The following is an 18,462-nucleotide window of genomic DNA, read 5'->3' on the forward strand; positions in this document are numbered from 1 at the left end:
AAGCTACAAAGTTTTATCTGGCACCAGCTTTAGGCTTTCGATTATTCCTCCTCGTAAAATAAACATGCGCAGTAAATATATGACCTTGAAATGTCGATAACCTGACATATTTTGAAAATTCCAAAAACTACGTTTTGTTAAATTGGTATATCAATAAATACCGATATCTCGTAAGTTCAAAGTACTCGGTGCATTAAGATAGTTTGATAAATTTCGTTAACTCTATAAATAAGGATAATTCAATAAATATCGATAACTTGATAAATTTCATTAACTTGGCGAATTTCGATAATCCCATAAATTTGTGTAGCTCGATAACTATCCGTAAATTTCTACAACAAAGTTTGTGTCTATTAACTCCATAAGAGATTGATCAATTTGAATAATTCGCTACGTTACGATAACTCACCAAGCATGGATAACTCGATGATCTCCAATTTTGTCTTCACTTTTATGTCTTAATCGTTATCATTTATTTCTTCATGATCACATTTATTACAAAGTTTTTTTTTTTAAATACAAAGTAAAACAAAGTGGGAAAAAAGCTCAAATTGACCAGGTTGCAACAACAACCACAAATACGGACCGTATTTTTCAATAAATTTTGAAACCAGAAAAACTCTTCTCATCTACAGAAAATTACTTTTCCAATGGTTTTCTTGGTTTTTAAATCAGTTTGGTAGAATCGCCAAACGAACGGAGACAAAATTTATGTTAGCTTATTAGTATGTAGATTTTAAAAAGCATTCTTTATTGTCTCACCTGCTCGTGTTTTTTTAAATAACCAAGTCGAGGAAATGATTTATCACAGAACTGACACTGATAAGAGCCATCAACGTTGGTGCCCTTAATGCCATCGCTTGTCAACTTATCAAACTTTGCAGCGACTCTTTCAATTTTTCGCAGTTTTGTAACTATCTTAGAGCTGTGATACTCTGCATGGAGGTAAACGTGTTGGCGATGAAGGCGGGTGTGTCGTTTGTGTTGCAACTCCAAATTGGCATTGCCTTCTAGCTTCTCTGATTGTATCCGCTCTGCTGAATTTCTTCCTGATGTTTTAACATCTCCATTAGCAGCCTCCTCATTATCTTCAATACTTCCAACTTTGCTACCATGCACTGTGTTCTTTAAAATTTGACTTTGCTTCGCATCTCCCTCATTATGTTGTTGCTGATAATATTTCGAGGCTTGGATATGTGAAGGATATGGCATGCCATGTTCTTGCTGTTGTAATGAATTTGGCGTTAAGGTGCCGTCTGACACTGATGGTGAGTAATTTGAAGAGGTATGTGTTGAGTACATATCTGTAAGTACATAAATAAAACTTTATTAACGTAACATAAAAAATAAAATAAAAATTACCTAATTAAAGGCTATACACATGATTTCAACGCCTATTGGCAGGTTTGAATAACTCATTCGTAGTTAATGCAAAGTGCCCATTAATTTCAGGACGTTTTATATTTTGGAATTGGTGATTGTTGTTAAGGCTGATTTTAAATATGCACTATGGTATAAATGCCTATTTTTCTGGCCAAAACTAATTACGGCTAAAGGCCAGTATGCAGCTCTCAAATAAAAAATTGCAATTATTTCGTGTGTGTGTCAAGGGATTTTTGACATCTGATACTTCACAGCTTGTTGCCTTACTCTTTCCTCAAGAAATAATGGAACGGGCATACAGTGCACGCGCGATAATGTGAACACCGTAAAATATAAACACCCCAAAATGTGAACCAGCGTTGCCGTTTTCAATTCGTTTAATTACCCAGAAAGAAATCTAAATAAAAATTTTCAAATTCCACGTAAATTACCCACAAGAAAAAGAAACATTTTTAGTAAAATAATTTCTGCAAACTACTGCCCACGGCGACTTCAAACAAGGTGGTATCGGTAGAGAAAAACCAAAAATTACGATAGTAAAGGCTGGTTTTCATTAGGTCGAAATCACTGACATCAAAAACTGCCTTCATCTGACAGCTGTTCATTTGATGGCAAACATTTTTTTAGTTTCACTTTTATTTCAACATATTTTGATTAAAAGAAAAATACTGATTAAAAAAATGCATAATGACAGGGTTGAATAGGTCAAATATGAGTGGCACAGTAGTGCTACAGTAGTCGAAAAAATTATTGCCGCACCAAATTTTGACAAGTTTTAAAATATAATTTTTGTTGTTATTTAATTTCGGTTAGTTTTTTGTAGTTCGTTCTTTACCAACATCCGTATAAATACAAGTTTAAAGGCAGTATCACACGATTGGGTATTTGCCAAAATTTGGTATAATCGTATTCCAATTGTTTCAACTATCCCAATCACGAAAATTAATTCATTGAAATTTTTCAATAGAACATCGCTGTATTGTACCAATCTTTTAACTACAAAAAAAAAATGTCCCATTTTTTTACCAATAGCCTAATATAAAAATTTACAAATCTGTACATATACCAATCGAGTGACACTGCCTTAAAAATTTATGCAATTAAGAAAAAAATTCTACAAATTTTCGTGAAAATTTCGAGTTTTTTAATTAAATTCTGAGTATGCAGTTTTGTAGCCCATTGAATTCTACTAGAATAAAGTACACGTTTTAAATCGCTAAAAATGTCGATTGATTTTTTAGAATTTTTAAAAGTTCGAAAATTGTACGAAAGTTTGTTGAATTTTTTTTAATATTGCACAAATAGCGTAACAAGTAACACCCAAATTGTATATTTCTCTGTATTATCTGAAAATTTGGATAAACAAGAGCCGAATAACATTAAAAAACAATATCGCAGTGGGGCAGTTTGTGGAAATTTTATATATAAAAACTTAATATAGCGAGTTTTGAAACAGTGCTTTTACATAGCTATCTTTGTTTAACCGACTTCCAAAAATGGAGGAGGTTATCAGTTCGTCGGAATATTTTTTTTTATGTATGTTGCCGCATAACTTTGCACAACGTCAACCGATTTCAATAATTCTTTTTGCAACGGAAAGGTAGTGTCTCAGAGGTGGTCCCATACTAAATTGGTTTAGATCCGATCATTGGATCATGAAATATATAGATATATATATATTTTTTTTAAGTCGGTTTTTTTTTTGCTCAAAATTACTTGCTAGCTTCTCGTGTGTCGTATGCGTGTAAAATAATGCGAATCATTCGCATAAGGAATGTGAGTGCAAATATTCACAACATCCCTGGTATGTATTGTGTACATGAGTAATGTGGCCAACTATTTCATAGCTTAAAGAAGTACAGCTTAGGTTGGGTTAAGTAACGCCGCGAGCCGATTACGAAATTTCGAATGCGGCTAATTTCGATCCCTGAGCATCGCGAAGGGTGGACTGTCCAAAAGAAAGTGTGGATATGATTCCACTTCATCTTCCTCTTGACAGCTGATACAAACGGCTAAGTCGAAATTCCTAATCTCACCGCTTCAAATACCAGTCGCACAACGGCCTGTCAGAACCTTCATCACAAGCCCTTGAGAGGTAATGTGCTTTAAAATGCCCTATAAAAACATTTGTTGCAGCAGAAAAATGTCTTCTTTTCCATCTTTTATGTCACAAAAGGCCCCAGTTTTCCTTAGCCGAATAGCAGTTCGTGCTGCGACAATTCTGTCTGCAATATCCACAGGCGCCGTGTTCAACATATGTATGTTAAGCGTCAGTGTAGATGTGGTTCCTAATGCTCCGCTAATTACAAGTGCAGCCTTCTCTAGTGAGCTCCACCACAAGGGCTCCTTAGAACAATATAGGCTTAAATCTGGTACCCTAGAGCTAATGAATTAATTTGGGCGAGAGACCCCACCTTTTACCGATAGCTCCCCTACAGCAGTACAAGGACACCGACACCTTTCCCCAATGTTAGGTTTCCATGACAGCCACCGTTGATCGCCCACTTAGTTACCTGGTTCATGTAACCTTAAGCCAGATCAAAAAGGTTGTATAGAAATCGGCCCTCAACCAAAAGTTCCACATCATCTACATAGGCGATCATCCGACAGCCCTCTTTTTCCGGTTCCTATAGAAGGTCGTTTTTAACTGCAATTCAGAGCAGAGGAGAGAGAACACCACCTTGTGGAGTGCTCCTATTGACTCTGCACTGAGTGCAGACGCTCCCTCACTCCGCCGTGATAGCTCTGTCACGAAGTAAGCTGTAGATAAGCCTTATTAGGTTGGTTTCATTCCCATATTATGAATGTACTTGACTACTGCCTCTGAAGTAGCATTGTTGAAGGCCCTCTCGATATCGAAGAAGGCCCCTACTGCATAATTTTCATGCGTAAAGGCTTCCTCTGACCACTTTACCAATACTTTACTGATAGGCCTAAAATCCCTAGGTGAAAGAAACATGAGAGACTTTTTCTGCCTTTGAGATGAACGCACCACTGACTACCCTCCAAGCCTTTCGATGTACCCGATTCTCACGCAGTTCGTACAAATAGGATCCAAACAATTACACGACACCTTCAGAGCCCTTTTCAGCTACGTAGGTATGATGCCATCGGTCTCCGGCGACTTTAATGGTTTGAACGAATTTATCGCCTAGGCCATGTGACGATCGTCCAGAAGATCGGAGAAGTACAGGACCTGGGGAGAGATTCTATAACCAGTTAGCGACGATTTTCGAAATGCTATCACACTTTTTGACGCAAAAACATTTATATCATACGTCAAAAAGTGCGTTAGCGATCCGAAAATTGTCGCTAACTGGTTACAGAATCTCCCTCCTGAAGTACAAAATATTGCAAACAAATACATTTGACTGTACTTCGAAGTACGAAGTGCAAGAGCGAAAAAATAAGTACTGTACTTCCGAAAGAAGTACGGTTGGTCACATTATACATGAGTGCCGTTTTTGTGTATGAGTTGTGTATATGCCCTGTAGTCAAATGTACTAGTTGTAAACTACCTCACAACTAGTATGAACCGCATGCCCAACTAGTCAGCCAACTATCTTTTTTCTACGCAGTCAACTGGTATTTTTAACATGGGGATGTCCTACAAGATTTCGGTCAGAAATATACCAGTCTCATACTAGCTCAAAACAGACAGAAAAATACTACTCCAATTATGGACCAAAACCCCTACTTTGCAAGTCATTTAAATCAAGAATTCATGAATATACAATGAAAGACTTTTGATTAAGTACACTTTAAAATATTACACATTTTTATTTAGCAGCCTTAGATTTGCCCATAATTAGTGTAAAATTGTTTGAGTATTAATTAAAAGGAAAAATAAATACATAAATATTTCAAACAATCGAACATAAATTTAAAGGCATTTTCCATTAAATGATATTAAAAGTAAAACTTTCAGGTACAATAAATACTATATATTTATCTTTTTTTAATAATATGGAAAACAAAAAATTTTAGTTAAAAATAAAACGAATACTTTAATTCATTTTGAGTGAACTAAAATAAAAATAAAAGTTTTCATTAAAATAAATTAAATTCGTTAACTTTGCACATTTCAGTTCTTTCGTTTTAAAATTTTTTTAAAGTAATAATTAATGTTTAAAATTTGAGATTTGGATAAGAATAAAGTAAATAAATAATTCAAGCAGGTAATAAATATTCCTAATTTTTGTCTATACTTTGGCTTGTTGTTTGATAATTAAAATTAATCAAATAAATATATTAATTTGTAATTAAAAAGAGTCAAAAATAATTGAAAATTTTCAAAAATAACAAAATAATGATGTAATTAAAATTAACGAATTAATTTAAAAATTTTGTTCAAGTAATTATTAATCATTAAAAAGGTTAGCATATCGGTATTTAACCATTAAACGGTTATTCAAAAAAACATGCTTTAATTAATAATCATTATGAATATTAATCATAATTTAACAAGTATGGTATAATTACGAGTACGTAATCGCTTTAACGGTTTACAATATACCCAAATAAAAGTTATAATATTTTGTGTACTCTATTGTATTCAACTGTCGAAGTCAAATAAAATACATAAATCGTTTTGTACTTGGTACAAGTCTGGTCATTTTCGAACTAGTTCGGTTTCAGTCAGAAGATTCTAGTTGCAAACTAGTATTTTTCCTGACTAGTTTGGCGTTTCACTGCAGGGTGTTTATTTATAGGGCTAGGAATCTCATGCACTAAAAAATCGAAAATATCGGCAAATAATATGCATTCAAAATTAAAAAATATGCGCTAAAAACAAGTAAAATATGCAATTAAAAATATTTTCCTAATATTTTATTTCCGGTACAAAAATAAATAACAAACGTATTTTAACAAGAAAATAAAGAGAACAATTAACTTTAAAATACAATACATATTTATGCATAAAATTAGTTTATAATTTAGCTGACAGTCACAATCTTGTGGATATAAAAACATTGACAGTTTAATAGTGGTTCAGATGGATGTTTGGTTGATTTAAGTGGTAACAAGCTATTAGTAAGCGGCTATCCGGAAATGCAGCAAACCAAAGCATTAGTATCTTTAATTTCTAAACTATAATTGATGGAAATGTGCAATATGCGCAAACGCGTTTAGATGCCGAATTGGAACTTATTTGCACAAATTGGCTTTTCCAGCAATTATAGTTCAGAAGTAAACGAGACTGATGCTTTGGTTTGCTACATTTCCGAATCGGGGGTAAGTTTGCCATTTTGATTCCACAACTCGTACAACCTACAGCCATTTGGCGGCTTTAATGAATTTCAGTACGTCATACAGAGAGACGTAGTTTCACTCTAAAGCATTCTGCAGGAATGGCCTGCAGAGTGTATTCAGCCTCATCCTTGCAAAGGCTGGACACTCGCACAGGAAGTTTAGACTCTCTCTCTTGAGCCAGAGTCATCGCAACTACTACACCAACGGACTGTCCGGTAATCCTGTACGGTTCCACCTCTGCTTAGCCTTCGAGTGATAAATTTCGGTAATTGTTGCTTTTATCTCCCTGAGCGAAGCGCCCATGTCCACCGCGTGGGACACATTCAGTGCGGAGCCGCACCTTGCTAGTTCATTCAGCCTCATATTAGGGTAATTTCGTATTGATCAGAGATATAGGCCAGTTCTCTCCTACAGTCTTCCACTAGTTCAAATCTAACATAGGTAGAAGAGAGTACCTCAATGGCTGCTTGGCTATCCGAGAAGATATTCATATGAATATTTAAGACAAAATTACAGGTATTTTTTTTGGCAAGGGATTTCGCACTAAATTTAAATGGTTGTAAACCAAAAAAAGCTAAAATATGCAAAAACCGCTAACATATAGTTTAAAATATATATATATATATATATATATATATATATATATATTTATATATATATAATATGCACTAACGATTGAATGCCATTTTAAAGGAAATTTCATGATTCGTAAAGATAACATAACCATTTCGATTTGAACATGTCCAGTAGAAACATGCATTTGCATGAGATTCCGAGCCCTATTTATTTATAAACGTATATGTTCCTTTTCTTTTGTACGGTTTTATTGATATATCTGTACTGGAATGTTTTCGGATGGTACTAGCTCTTACTGCCAATATAGGAGTATTACATACATGCTGCGCCCCACGCTTTTCATTTTCAATCTCATAAATTGTTTATAATGAGTTTTGCTAAAATTTAATAATCATAAATTACTTTTTAGTCCATTTATAAAACCACGCATACTAAAAAGATTTTTATTTTATTTATTTTCTACTTGTTAGTCTTGTCTCTAAAATTTTTCAATAGATATTAAAATAATTCAACGATATTAATAGACTGATGCACACACATGCCTATGCATATGTATGTATATCAGCAAAGGGCAGAGAGAGCTTTTACACTGAACTCCTCTATACCAGCGATGGGCAGAGAGAGCTTTTACTCTGCTCGTGCCTATACAAAATGTATAGAAAGCTTAAGAGAGCTTTGCCTGCCCGCTTATGGTTATATCCTGATATTATAATATTTTGGAAAATGGTTTGGTTATAATATTTATATACTATATATTATATTATATATATATTTTGTTTACAATATTTTGGAAAATGGACGTGGTCACGCCCACTTACGGTTACTTGTGTATATCTTGGTAACCGCTGCACCAATTTCTTCCAAACTTGGCACAGTTGTTGGCCTTGGTACAGCATACCAAATGGCCGAAAATCCCATATAACGGTAATTCAGAGAAATACAAAATCTTCGAAAAATCAGTAAATATGAAAGATAATTTATTCAAAATTGATGCTTGCAACAATTCTTTACCGAGGAATACGTTTCTGATAAAATTTTGGAAAATGGGCGTGGCACCGCCCACTTATTATCACATATATGTATCTCGGTTACCGTTCTACCAATTTGTGCCAAACTCGGTATTGTGATTGTGCTTGCCACATAAAAGCAAAACGTTGAAAATTATTGAAATCGGAGTAAAATAACGGTCGCTTTTCATATAACGGTAAATTTCAGAAATGCTTGAAACTTCAATATTTCGAAATTTAAGGACGCTAATTTACGCAAAATTGATACACCCCGACTTACCATGTAGCGGTAGCTTTCGGAAAGATGAAACACATATATTTAATACTTGCGCCTGGTATTTAATGTTTGGCTCCGCCCGAACTTAAACTCTCTTACTTGTTTTGTCAGTTTTTGATCACTTGTGTTGAATGAATCTGAGGCGCCGGAAGTTTCTCAAGAAGTTGAAATTTAAACTCAAGCCTTCGTCTAAGAGAACGTAACATAAGTCAACAAGATTTATGTTAACTAAAATATTACACCCGATCCTTATAGGATCTGTTCCGTAGAGCCCCAACCCGATCTTGAAAATTTTAAATTGGCTATAATTTTTAAGCAACTTATGTTTAAAGATGTCTTCCTCATCTTCATTTTCATTTCCATCGGTATTTGGCGATTAATCCATGAAACCTCGAGTTGTACTTTAAAGATTGGTATAGGAATTTCTGCAGTATGTGGATAAAGGCCGTTAACCGTTTAACCATAATATTTTAATTTTGAGTATAAGAGGGCAGTGTTTAGGCTTTCATATCCTCCCACACAGAGAGATATATGGCATCAATTTACTCTTTTACAGAGGCTCAAAAATGTCCAAAAATGCGTTTTTCGCCACATTTAAACCTAAGTTGCCCAAAAACTAGAGCCAACCTAATGTCCCAGGGGCCAGATTCTATGGGAAAAATGCTGTAAGAATCGGCTGTAATATTTTAGTCAACATAGTAAGAAAGTCTAAGTTCGGGCATTAAATACCCGGCGCATGTATTAAGTATATGTTTTCCACCTTTCCGAAAACTACCACTACATTGCAAGCCGGGGTGCTTTTACCCCTATTTTAAACATCTTCGATAGAACGTTCAGTTAGACATAATGAGATAAACTTAGATAGTCATATGTGGGCGATATCACGCCCATTTTCCAAATTCCCAACAATGCTACTTCTTTTTAAGAGGATTGTTTTTGTATCAATTTTGAGTAAATTAGCGTCCTTAAATTTTGAAATATTGAAGTTTCAAGCATTTCTGAAGTTTACCGTTATATGAAAAGCGGCCGTAATTTTAGTCCGATTACAATAATTTTCAACGATATGCTTTTATGTGGCAAGCACAATAACCATACCGAGTTTGGTACAAATTGGTACGACAGTTACCGAGATCTATATATGTGATAATAAGTGGACGGTGCCGCGCCCACTTTCCAAAATTTTACCATAAATGCATTTCTTGGTAAAGAATTGTTGCAAGCATCAATTTTGAATAAATTAGCTTTAATATTTACTGATTTATCGAGTATTTCGTATTTCTCTAAATTACCGTTATATGGGATGTGGCCGTGATTATCGTCCGATTTTAAAAGTTTTCGGCCGTTCGATATGTTGTATCAAGGCCAACAACTGCGCCGTGTTTGGAAGAAATTGGTGCAGCGGTTACCAAGATATACACATGTAACCGTAAGTGGGCGTGACTACGCCCATTTTCCAAAAGTGTATAATATTCTTATTTCTCGTTTAAAAATTATTGTAAATATCAATTTTAAGTTAATAATCTTCAGTAATTACTAAAATATCGCAGTTTTCGCATTTCTGAAAATTACCGTTATATGGGAGGTAGACGTGGTTATTGCCCGATTTTGCCCTTTTTCAACACCGTCCGTCCTACGCCCGAAAGAAGTGCACATACCAAGTTTCGTTAAGATATCTCAACTTTTACTCGAGTTATCGTGTGCACAGACGGACGGACAGACGGACGGACGGACAGACAGTCACCGCTTAATCAATTTCTCTTTTCATTCTGATCATTTATGTATACATTTGTCTGTGTCTATCTCGATTCGTTTTTCCTGTTCCAAACAACCGTTATGTGAGCAAAGTTGCACAAGTGCGCTCTGGTATAAAAATAAAAATCATAAAATAATAATTATTTTTAATCGTGAATAAAAAATCAAATATTAATTATTATTTTTAATTTTTATTGGCTAAATTCGAAACATAAAAATCATTGTAGATTAAAACTGTTTAACGATGCTTACAACGCACAGTGCAAGATTTTACCCATCTAGCTGCTTTTAGTTCTGTAATTCGAAATCTATTGAAGATAGATTAATGAAATTTTGCCCAAGGTACGTTATAAGATAGGCGAAGCTTTTTACAAAAAATTGGTAATTTATAGTTACTGTCATGCCACCCTATTATATAACTGCAATTTTTAAAAATGCAAAAACTGAAATATTTAACTAACTGCAAAGGCTAAAGTGCCCAAAATTGATATTTAGAATTTCCCTATAACAAGAAATTATAAACTGACAGAAATGGGCTTAAAAATAAATATATATTTTTTTTAATTATGGGCGTGGAAAATATCGATAAAAAAGTCAAGTTGGTCAATATTTCTTACTCTATTTACAAAAATGGGATACCATTGGAAAGGTAATGAATCAGGCTTTCTCTATTCATAACGAAAATATAAGATAAAATGCAAATAAATTACTCGAAGAAAATGAAATTCCCAGTAGGCCAGAAAAAAAAAATTTCATCAGAACCTGCACTTTCCAGCAGCTAAAATTATGTTGTTTAAAGTGTAAGAGGAGTGGCAAATAAACTGAGATACAAACTTTATCGAATAGTGGCGGATAACGAGTTTGCGGGTCTAATGAAATTAATAAATTGCTAAAAATAAATTTAAGTTAACATCGTTTTACTTTAACATGGAATACTCAGTCCTAGTTTACTAAAATCCCAAAAATGTATATTCATTAAAAAGAACATACCCAAGCAAATAAGACCAAAATGGTATTTTAGTAATTGTTGCATAAATCACATAACACCGACAAAATAAACATTGAGACTCAGTTCAAATATACAAGTTTAAATATTATTGTGCTCGGTAATTTTCCAAATCAAACCCCGTCCCGCCATACACGTTGATTAAAATTGTTTAGTTGTTATTGTTTCGTATTTATCAGGCATTTCTAAAAACATTCTTGACGTTGTTTTCAAATTTGGCGACATAAATAATGGAATTAATCTTTTCTAGAATATGGAAATGATACACTGTGCAACGTGCTGATTTTTCTGGTTGAATTTTAAAGTATAATCATTTCCGTCCCTGATATTGCACAAAATTTGTTTTAAGAAATAAACTATATTTTTATAAAAAAATCTTTAAAAGTAAATAATAAACCAAAAAAAAAGAGTAAAACTTGTCAATCTGTGGTGCGCTTATAATTGTGGCACGGGTATACATGCATAGTTTTGAGGAACATACAATGAAATACTCTTTTTGACATGGCTTTACTCGTTAAAAATTAACTATGTATGTACCTTCAACTCTTTTCTATCAAGCCTCACATCAAATTGGTATAAAAAATTTCTTAGCTTCCATTATATGAAAATATCAATGCTGCGCAATATGTGTGATTATTAATTTGGAATTAGGGATGCCAGTTTTATCGATTTTTACGATCTCGGGATTTTTGGGAACTCATTATTACAATCCCGGCGTCCGGGGATTAGTCCCGAGGTTTAGATATTCGTTATTTTTCAAAACCTTAAATCTAAACAATTGCTTCAATATTGTTTGCTCTTCTATGTATCATATAATAAATTAGCAGATCCGGCGAACTTCGTGCCGCTCAAAATTAAAATTTTTATTGAAACATTTTCATCCAACATTTTCACCAACAATTCACGGTCACGATTTATTTGCTAATACTACGGTTTGGTGGTCCTCGGAAGGCATATTTCCATGGCCGTCTTAAATAAATTAACGAAAGTCTTATGTCCGCGAAGGAGTTATTGAAATTCTCCAAAGACCTTGGGTTTCACAGCTCGGTTAATCGCACAAAAAAATAGGTTTGAAGAACATTTCACTCCCTGGTGGTGAGTCTGTCCTTGAAACTGTTCAATGTAGCTGGTGGCAATTTCAAAATGAGGGAGTATCGGTGGTCTACAAAAATCCAATATACATACTTACAGACTTATTTAAGACGAAATAACTTAAATTAATCACATCCAATGGGCCATTCGGAAAACACGAGACGGAACGTCATACTCAGTGGTGCAGCGGGTCGACGTAATCGGACATTGGCGACACTTTCCCCCCTATTACGAATTTTCATACGATAGACGATAAACGCTTGCAAGCGTATCGTATGAAATCAGTTCTCATATAATCGTTTTCATACTGCCTACAAATGTATTCTTGGCTTTTGTTCACTTTTCCATACGCCAACATCGATTCGTAATAGATAATAACACAATGCAAGCGTTTGTCGTACATCGTACAAATTCATAATAAGAGGGTAAGGCTCAGTTATGCATACTTTGCACTTCACTGCATAGCATGTCATTTTACGTAGAAATCAAAAATCAACAGACTTTCACATATGTATACTGTTCGCTGGGTAACCGCTAACACGCAAAGATCATTTAACAGATTCCAGGCCTAGAAATATTTACCACAAAAATTTGTATACATAAATAAAATGTATACAAATTTATAAACTTTGCTTATAGTTGTGTGGTACATTTTTCTAGGCTCCGTATTTTGCATATAAAACCTCGCTCTAATCATTACCAATACACTTCCCGAATATGAGCCAAATCGAATTTTAGTAATAACTCGACTCCTGACCCACCGGCGGTTTAATTTTTTCATAGCAATATTTTCCTGTACGATACCAATATATGTTTCGAATATAAGCCAAATCCGATCCTAGACAAGATTTTTAGTCGACTCCAGTCTGTCGGGTCGAATTGTGAGCTAAACCTATCCAGAGACCCCCTCAAATATACACAACGCTCCTTTTCAAATAGTCCCACTTTTCTCCATGAGCATGCGATTGCTTTCAAATATCTCCGTACCGTGTTCGAGAACTCTACCATGAACACTTCCAGGGATATGCAGTTTGAAAACTTCAGTTTGTGTGGGAGGTTTCACGCCTCTTTTATATATCAACTTTTTTTAGCCTATAACCATCCTTGGTAAGTCTGCAGTAGTACGAAATTTCAAAAAAATCGGCACAGCCGTTCTTGAGCTTTGCGAACAGAAATAAAAACGGCTTTCAATTAGCATAGATAACTCGACTCCAGCGCTTCCTAGCTGATACATTTTTCGCTGAGATTTTTTTCTTCCCCTTACCAATACATATATAAAATACGACCGGAATCGACTATAAATACGATTTTTAATAATAACTGGATCCCAGCGCCACCTATCGGGGTTTTCTGTCCGTAACCTTTTTCCTTGCGCAAAGACAAACACAACTAAAAAATGTTTACTTAAGTCGGACAATCCGTTCTCGAGTTATGAGTGTGACCCGGATATAAGTGCGCCTCAAATCCGAGTCAGTCGAGACATCCGAGTTTGGTTAAGAATACGCACAGTGTGCTTTATTACCACTGCATGCGAATTAATCGTAGCGCTTTCGACAGAAGCAGCATTTTGATACGAAACAAAATGGTTTTGAAAGCTAAAGTAATTCCCTTTCAATTTCGGCCGTTGAGCCACAACTACCCCTTGACCTTAAACAAATTGGTCAAAAGTAGTGTTCTTCGAAAAAAACATGCAAAATTCGCGGGATTTATTCCAAAACAAAAAATTTATATATTTTTTCTTATGCTAAATAGTATTATAGATTTTAAGACGAGCAACACGATACCATTGTCCAGACTTCGAAAAAAAATTTTGAACACCTTAATTTAAAAAATGCATTACTTATTGCACTTTTTTCAATTTGCATGCAGCTGTGCATTCTTCACTGAATTTTATATCCCTCGAACAATAAGTGCAATTCAAGGCCTGTAGGCCATCTGAGAGCCAAGTTATATCAATTTTAAACCAAACTTCGAAACTGCTGTACTAGTTTTTACTCCGGAATTAGAAAAAAAATTCGTAAAATGTCGAATGAAATTTCGAGGTTTAACTTCAGAATGGTAATAATTTAGCTCTCAAAGTGCCTAGAGACTTCTACCTTAGCTTAAATTAAAGCTCTTGAAAGGCACTAAAACTGACTTGTTGTTCAAGGGATATAAAATTGTGTGAATGATGCACAGCTGCATGCAAATCATAAAAAAATGCAGTATATAATGCATTTTTTCGTTTTTTAAACGGTGGTATCGTATTTCTCTTCTCAAAATCTATAATATTAGTATAATAAAAAATATAAAAAATGTTTTTTTTTAATGTATCTGTTGGATTTTGCTGGTTTTTTTTCGAAGAACACTATTTTTTACCAATTTTTTTAAGGTGAAGGAGTGATTGTAGCTTAATGGCAACATTTTTCCTTGAAAGGCAATCACATTAGCTTTCAAAGCCTTTTTTTTCATATCAAAATATTGCTTCTGTCGAAAGCGCTACGATTAATTGGCATGAAGTGTTAAAAAAGCACACTGTGTTTTCGAGAAATGTAATTTTGAAATTTTAAAATTACTACGGTGTATTTTTCTCAAAACATATGACTCAAAACATATGATTTATAAAAATATAATTCATTTATAAACAATATATAAAATAATAAAATAAAATGTCTATCATACTTGGGCGTACAAAATTCTTGATTCTTATTTTGATTCTTATTGAAACATTTGGTTCAAAGTTTTCACCAATAATTCACGTTCACGTTTGATTTTGTGGTCATCAGAAGGCATATCCTCCATTGCCATCTTAAATAACCTAATGAAAGCGTTATGTCCGTGAAGAAGTTCTTGCGGCAACAATGATTCGGTTCGATGGTGAATCGTCCTTAAATCGTAATGGTACAGTTGGTGGCAATTTCAAAATGGGAGAGTATAATTGGTCCACAGAAATGCAACATAAATTTCAGACGAAATATTTTAAATATCTAACAATTGTATTTGTAGGCATTTATAAAGAATTGTCTTAATTATGTTTAGTCGCCGTAAAGCAAGGATAGCAACGGTTGATTTAACGGTGGTAATTTGACTTTGATCCCTGGTGTCTCCGATCGACTTCATTTGACGATTTTTACCCAGGGACCGTAACAATTACAAATTTTATTAAAAATATCTCCTTTTAACAATTATTTTTTGACTTTTCTCTAAATAATGGTTTTTTTTTTATTTTATAAATCCAAAATAACAATTATTTTTGATTTTTATCTACACAATCTGCAAATAAGAGTTACCTTTATTTATAAATTATATATCTTAGATAACACTTACTGAAGACTTTTATTTAAAATCACACTAATAAAAGTCATTTGTGTCAGTCGTAGTAAACTTTGGTTCACCGACAGCTTCTTAACTGCGAAAAATGGTATACGTATGATCTAAAAAATAAAAGTCGATGACGGATTTTAATTGATGACTTTTATAAATAAAAGCCTTCAATACCTGTTATATAAGACATATAATATAAAAATTAAAAATATCTGTTACTTACAGATTATTTAGATAAAAATCAAAAATAATTGCTATTTTGGTTTTGTAAAATAAAAATCAAAAATAATTACAAATAAAAATTTATTTTCAAATTTGATTCTCGTTGAAAAAAGAAATCGATTAGTATGTATCACTTATGGCCAAATTCACCGTGCGTAGTTAACTTTTTGTACTGAAAATCCATGATGCAATAATAGAACGTGATGTACGTAGACAGCTTCTCGCTCTAATTCCGCTATGTTCACTGCCTTAGAAAAACCATGTGATCTCTTTTTTGATTTTGAGGGGAATTTTGCTTTACTCTTATTCGCTGACATTTGTTTCCGTGATTTCGTGAATTTGTGTAAATATTTTATTGAAATCCAATTATTCACCTGATTCCAGAGTATCTTTTAACACGTTCAAGTAAGTTGTAAGCGAGTATTTAATTTCACAACAAAACTACTAATAAGTAGCCCCATTGCAGGTTTTAATTCGTTTATATTAAGGGTCTTCACACCTGCTAGTTGGTACTCGGTAATTTGATCAACTGCGAACGTCCTTTTCAGCTTTATTTTGTTATCCTGGTAAACTATGTTTATCAACAACTGATTCGTAGCTTTATTTCCTATAAGAAAATAAATTGTAACAGAAAATTTACGGAATTTTACTTACTCATATCGTTAACTTCGTTCGCAAACGTGCTCAGTCCATTTTTTTTCAACCGTCTAACTTTTTTTATTGTTAATATTTTCCTAGTATGTAAATGCAGTTTTCCTCCTTAGTTAATCTTGTTTCAGTACTAATAATCGTCTAATTTCAAAATAAAGCTTTTGCAGACTTATAGGCTCTTTTGGGACTTACCACATTTTCTCTTTATGATTTTGTTCTTTTAATGTTAAAGGATTTAGTTGTTTATGTTAAATATATTTTATGTTTCTAAAATGAATAATAACCCAATACAATCTTATTTCATTGCTGCTACCAAAAATTACTATTTTAAATCGTAAATTTATGTACCATGTATAAAGGAAAATATTTAAAAATGAAACGAACTTTATATGCCCGGCGCAGGTATCAAATATTGTCGTTTCAACTTTCTCTAAACTATCTTTACATGATAACTCTGGTGTTCTTCCCGATTTAAACGTTTTCGATAATATACTGGGTTAGACTCAATGATATAATTGGATCAAGTTTGGTAGAAATAGATAAAGTGGTTACCGAAATACACCTTTGTATTCCTAAATGTCTATAGCAGTCTTATTTATTGTTAAGAGCGTTTCCGTATTTCTGAAATTTACCGTTAGATACAGAGGTGGGTGTAATTTTGGTCCGATTTGAATAATTTTCAACAAATTGCTTTTCCATACCAAGGTTATTAAGTGCATCTAGTTTGGTAGAAATTCATAAATCGGTTACCGAGTTACACATTTTTGGTCATAAGTGGGCAGCGCCACGCCCATCATCCAAAAATAACACAAACGGCAATAACGCAAATTTGCGTTATTTCCCAATTGAATGTGAAATAACACAAATTTGCTTTAATTCATTTCTCGTTGAGCAATAAGACCAACTTTTAAACTTAACAATTGAGTAATAAAGCAAAATAGTGCACATATGTACGTAGGTAGTCACCCAGTTACATTTGACAAAAAGTAGTACATGAACAAGTTAAATGGACGGATTTGTAAGTATACAATTTTGAAGGTACCCAGCGTCGCTTAAGTCAAGAAATGTATTTTCTGGTTGAAACAAGTTCACATACCATACTAGTGGCAGAAATAAAAGAAACGCATAGTTTTGCCCAGTTTTGCCTATATTCATTTTGTTTATTTAATATTTTAAATTATTTTATACAAGTCTAGCTCATTAATCATTTAATATACTGCACATAAATGCGAATTTCAATTTTGTGCAAAAATTATAGTAATTCAAAAAGTATTTACCAAAATTTCAAACCATTTATTCAGAGTTTGCTGGTATGCAGTTTTATAGCCCCTTAAATAAAGTGCCAGTTTCAAGCAACGACACAGCACCTTTGCTTTTTGGCAATTTTTTTCGGTGCTGGGCATTTTCTTTCATACAAATATTGCGAACATACTTTGTATGACCCCACCAGTAAAGAATTATAAAAATTAACGGTATTTTTAGGCACTGGAAACTTGCAGTTTATTACAAGTTAGTTTGAAATTTTGGTGAATATTTTTAGAATTTTATAATGTTTGTACAAATTTTGAAATGCGCATTTATATGCAGTTAATTATATGTATAAAAAATATTAAAAGAAACAAAAGAAATGTTGCCAACCTGGTCAACGTAAGGCGTTTCTATTATTGCCACCAGTGCGAAATACAAATTATTTGCCAACAATTACCAGATTTTCGGGACTTAGAAAATACCGAGATGCCGGGATTGACATTCCTATTTGGAATATACTACATAAACAAGTTTCTCTCTATTATGGGGTTCTGGCAAATAGTTCCCCTGCAGTGAAATCCCAAACTAGTTAGCAAAAATAATAGTTCACAATTAGAATTTCCTGACAGAAACCGAACTAGTTCAAAAACTACCAGACTTGTACCAAGTACAAAACGATTTATTCATGCCCT

The 18,462-nt window shown here is 33.6% G+C and overlaps 1 protein-coding gene across 1 annotated transcript in view; it reads right to left on the reverse strand.

The window, feature by feature from the left end:
• LOC118742263 (zinc finger protein 423 homolog) overlaps nucleotides 1-18,462 on the reverse strand; it is a gene marked incomplete in the record, with an annotated part of 513,159 nt that overhangs the window by 83,494 nt on the left and 411,203 nt on the right. Inside the window, 1 exon segment of the mRNA XM_036474205.1 lies at nucleotides 763-1,304. Coding sequence (XP_036330098.1) covers nucleotides 763-1,302 — 540 coding nt within the window.

This window comes from Rhagoletis pomonella, unplaced genomic scaffold (assembly GCF_013731165.1).
Source record: "Rhagoletis pomonella isolate Grant_MI unplaced genomic scaffold, Rhpom_1.0 Rhpom_scaffold_00007, whole genome shotgun sequence".
Taxonomy (NCBI): Eukaryota; Metazoa; Arthropoda; class Insecta; order Diptera; family Tephritidae; genus Rhagoletis; species Rhagoletis pomonella.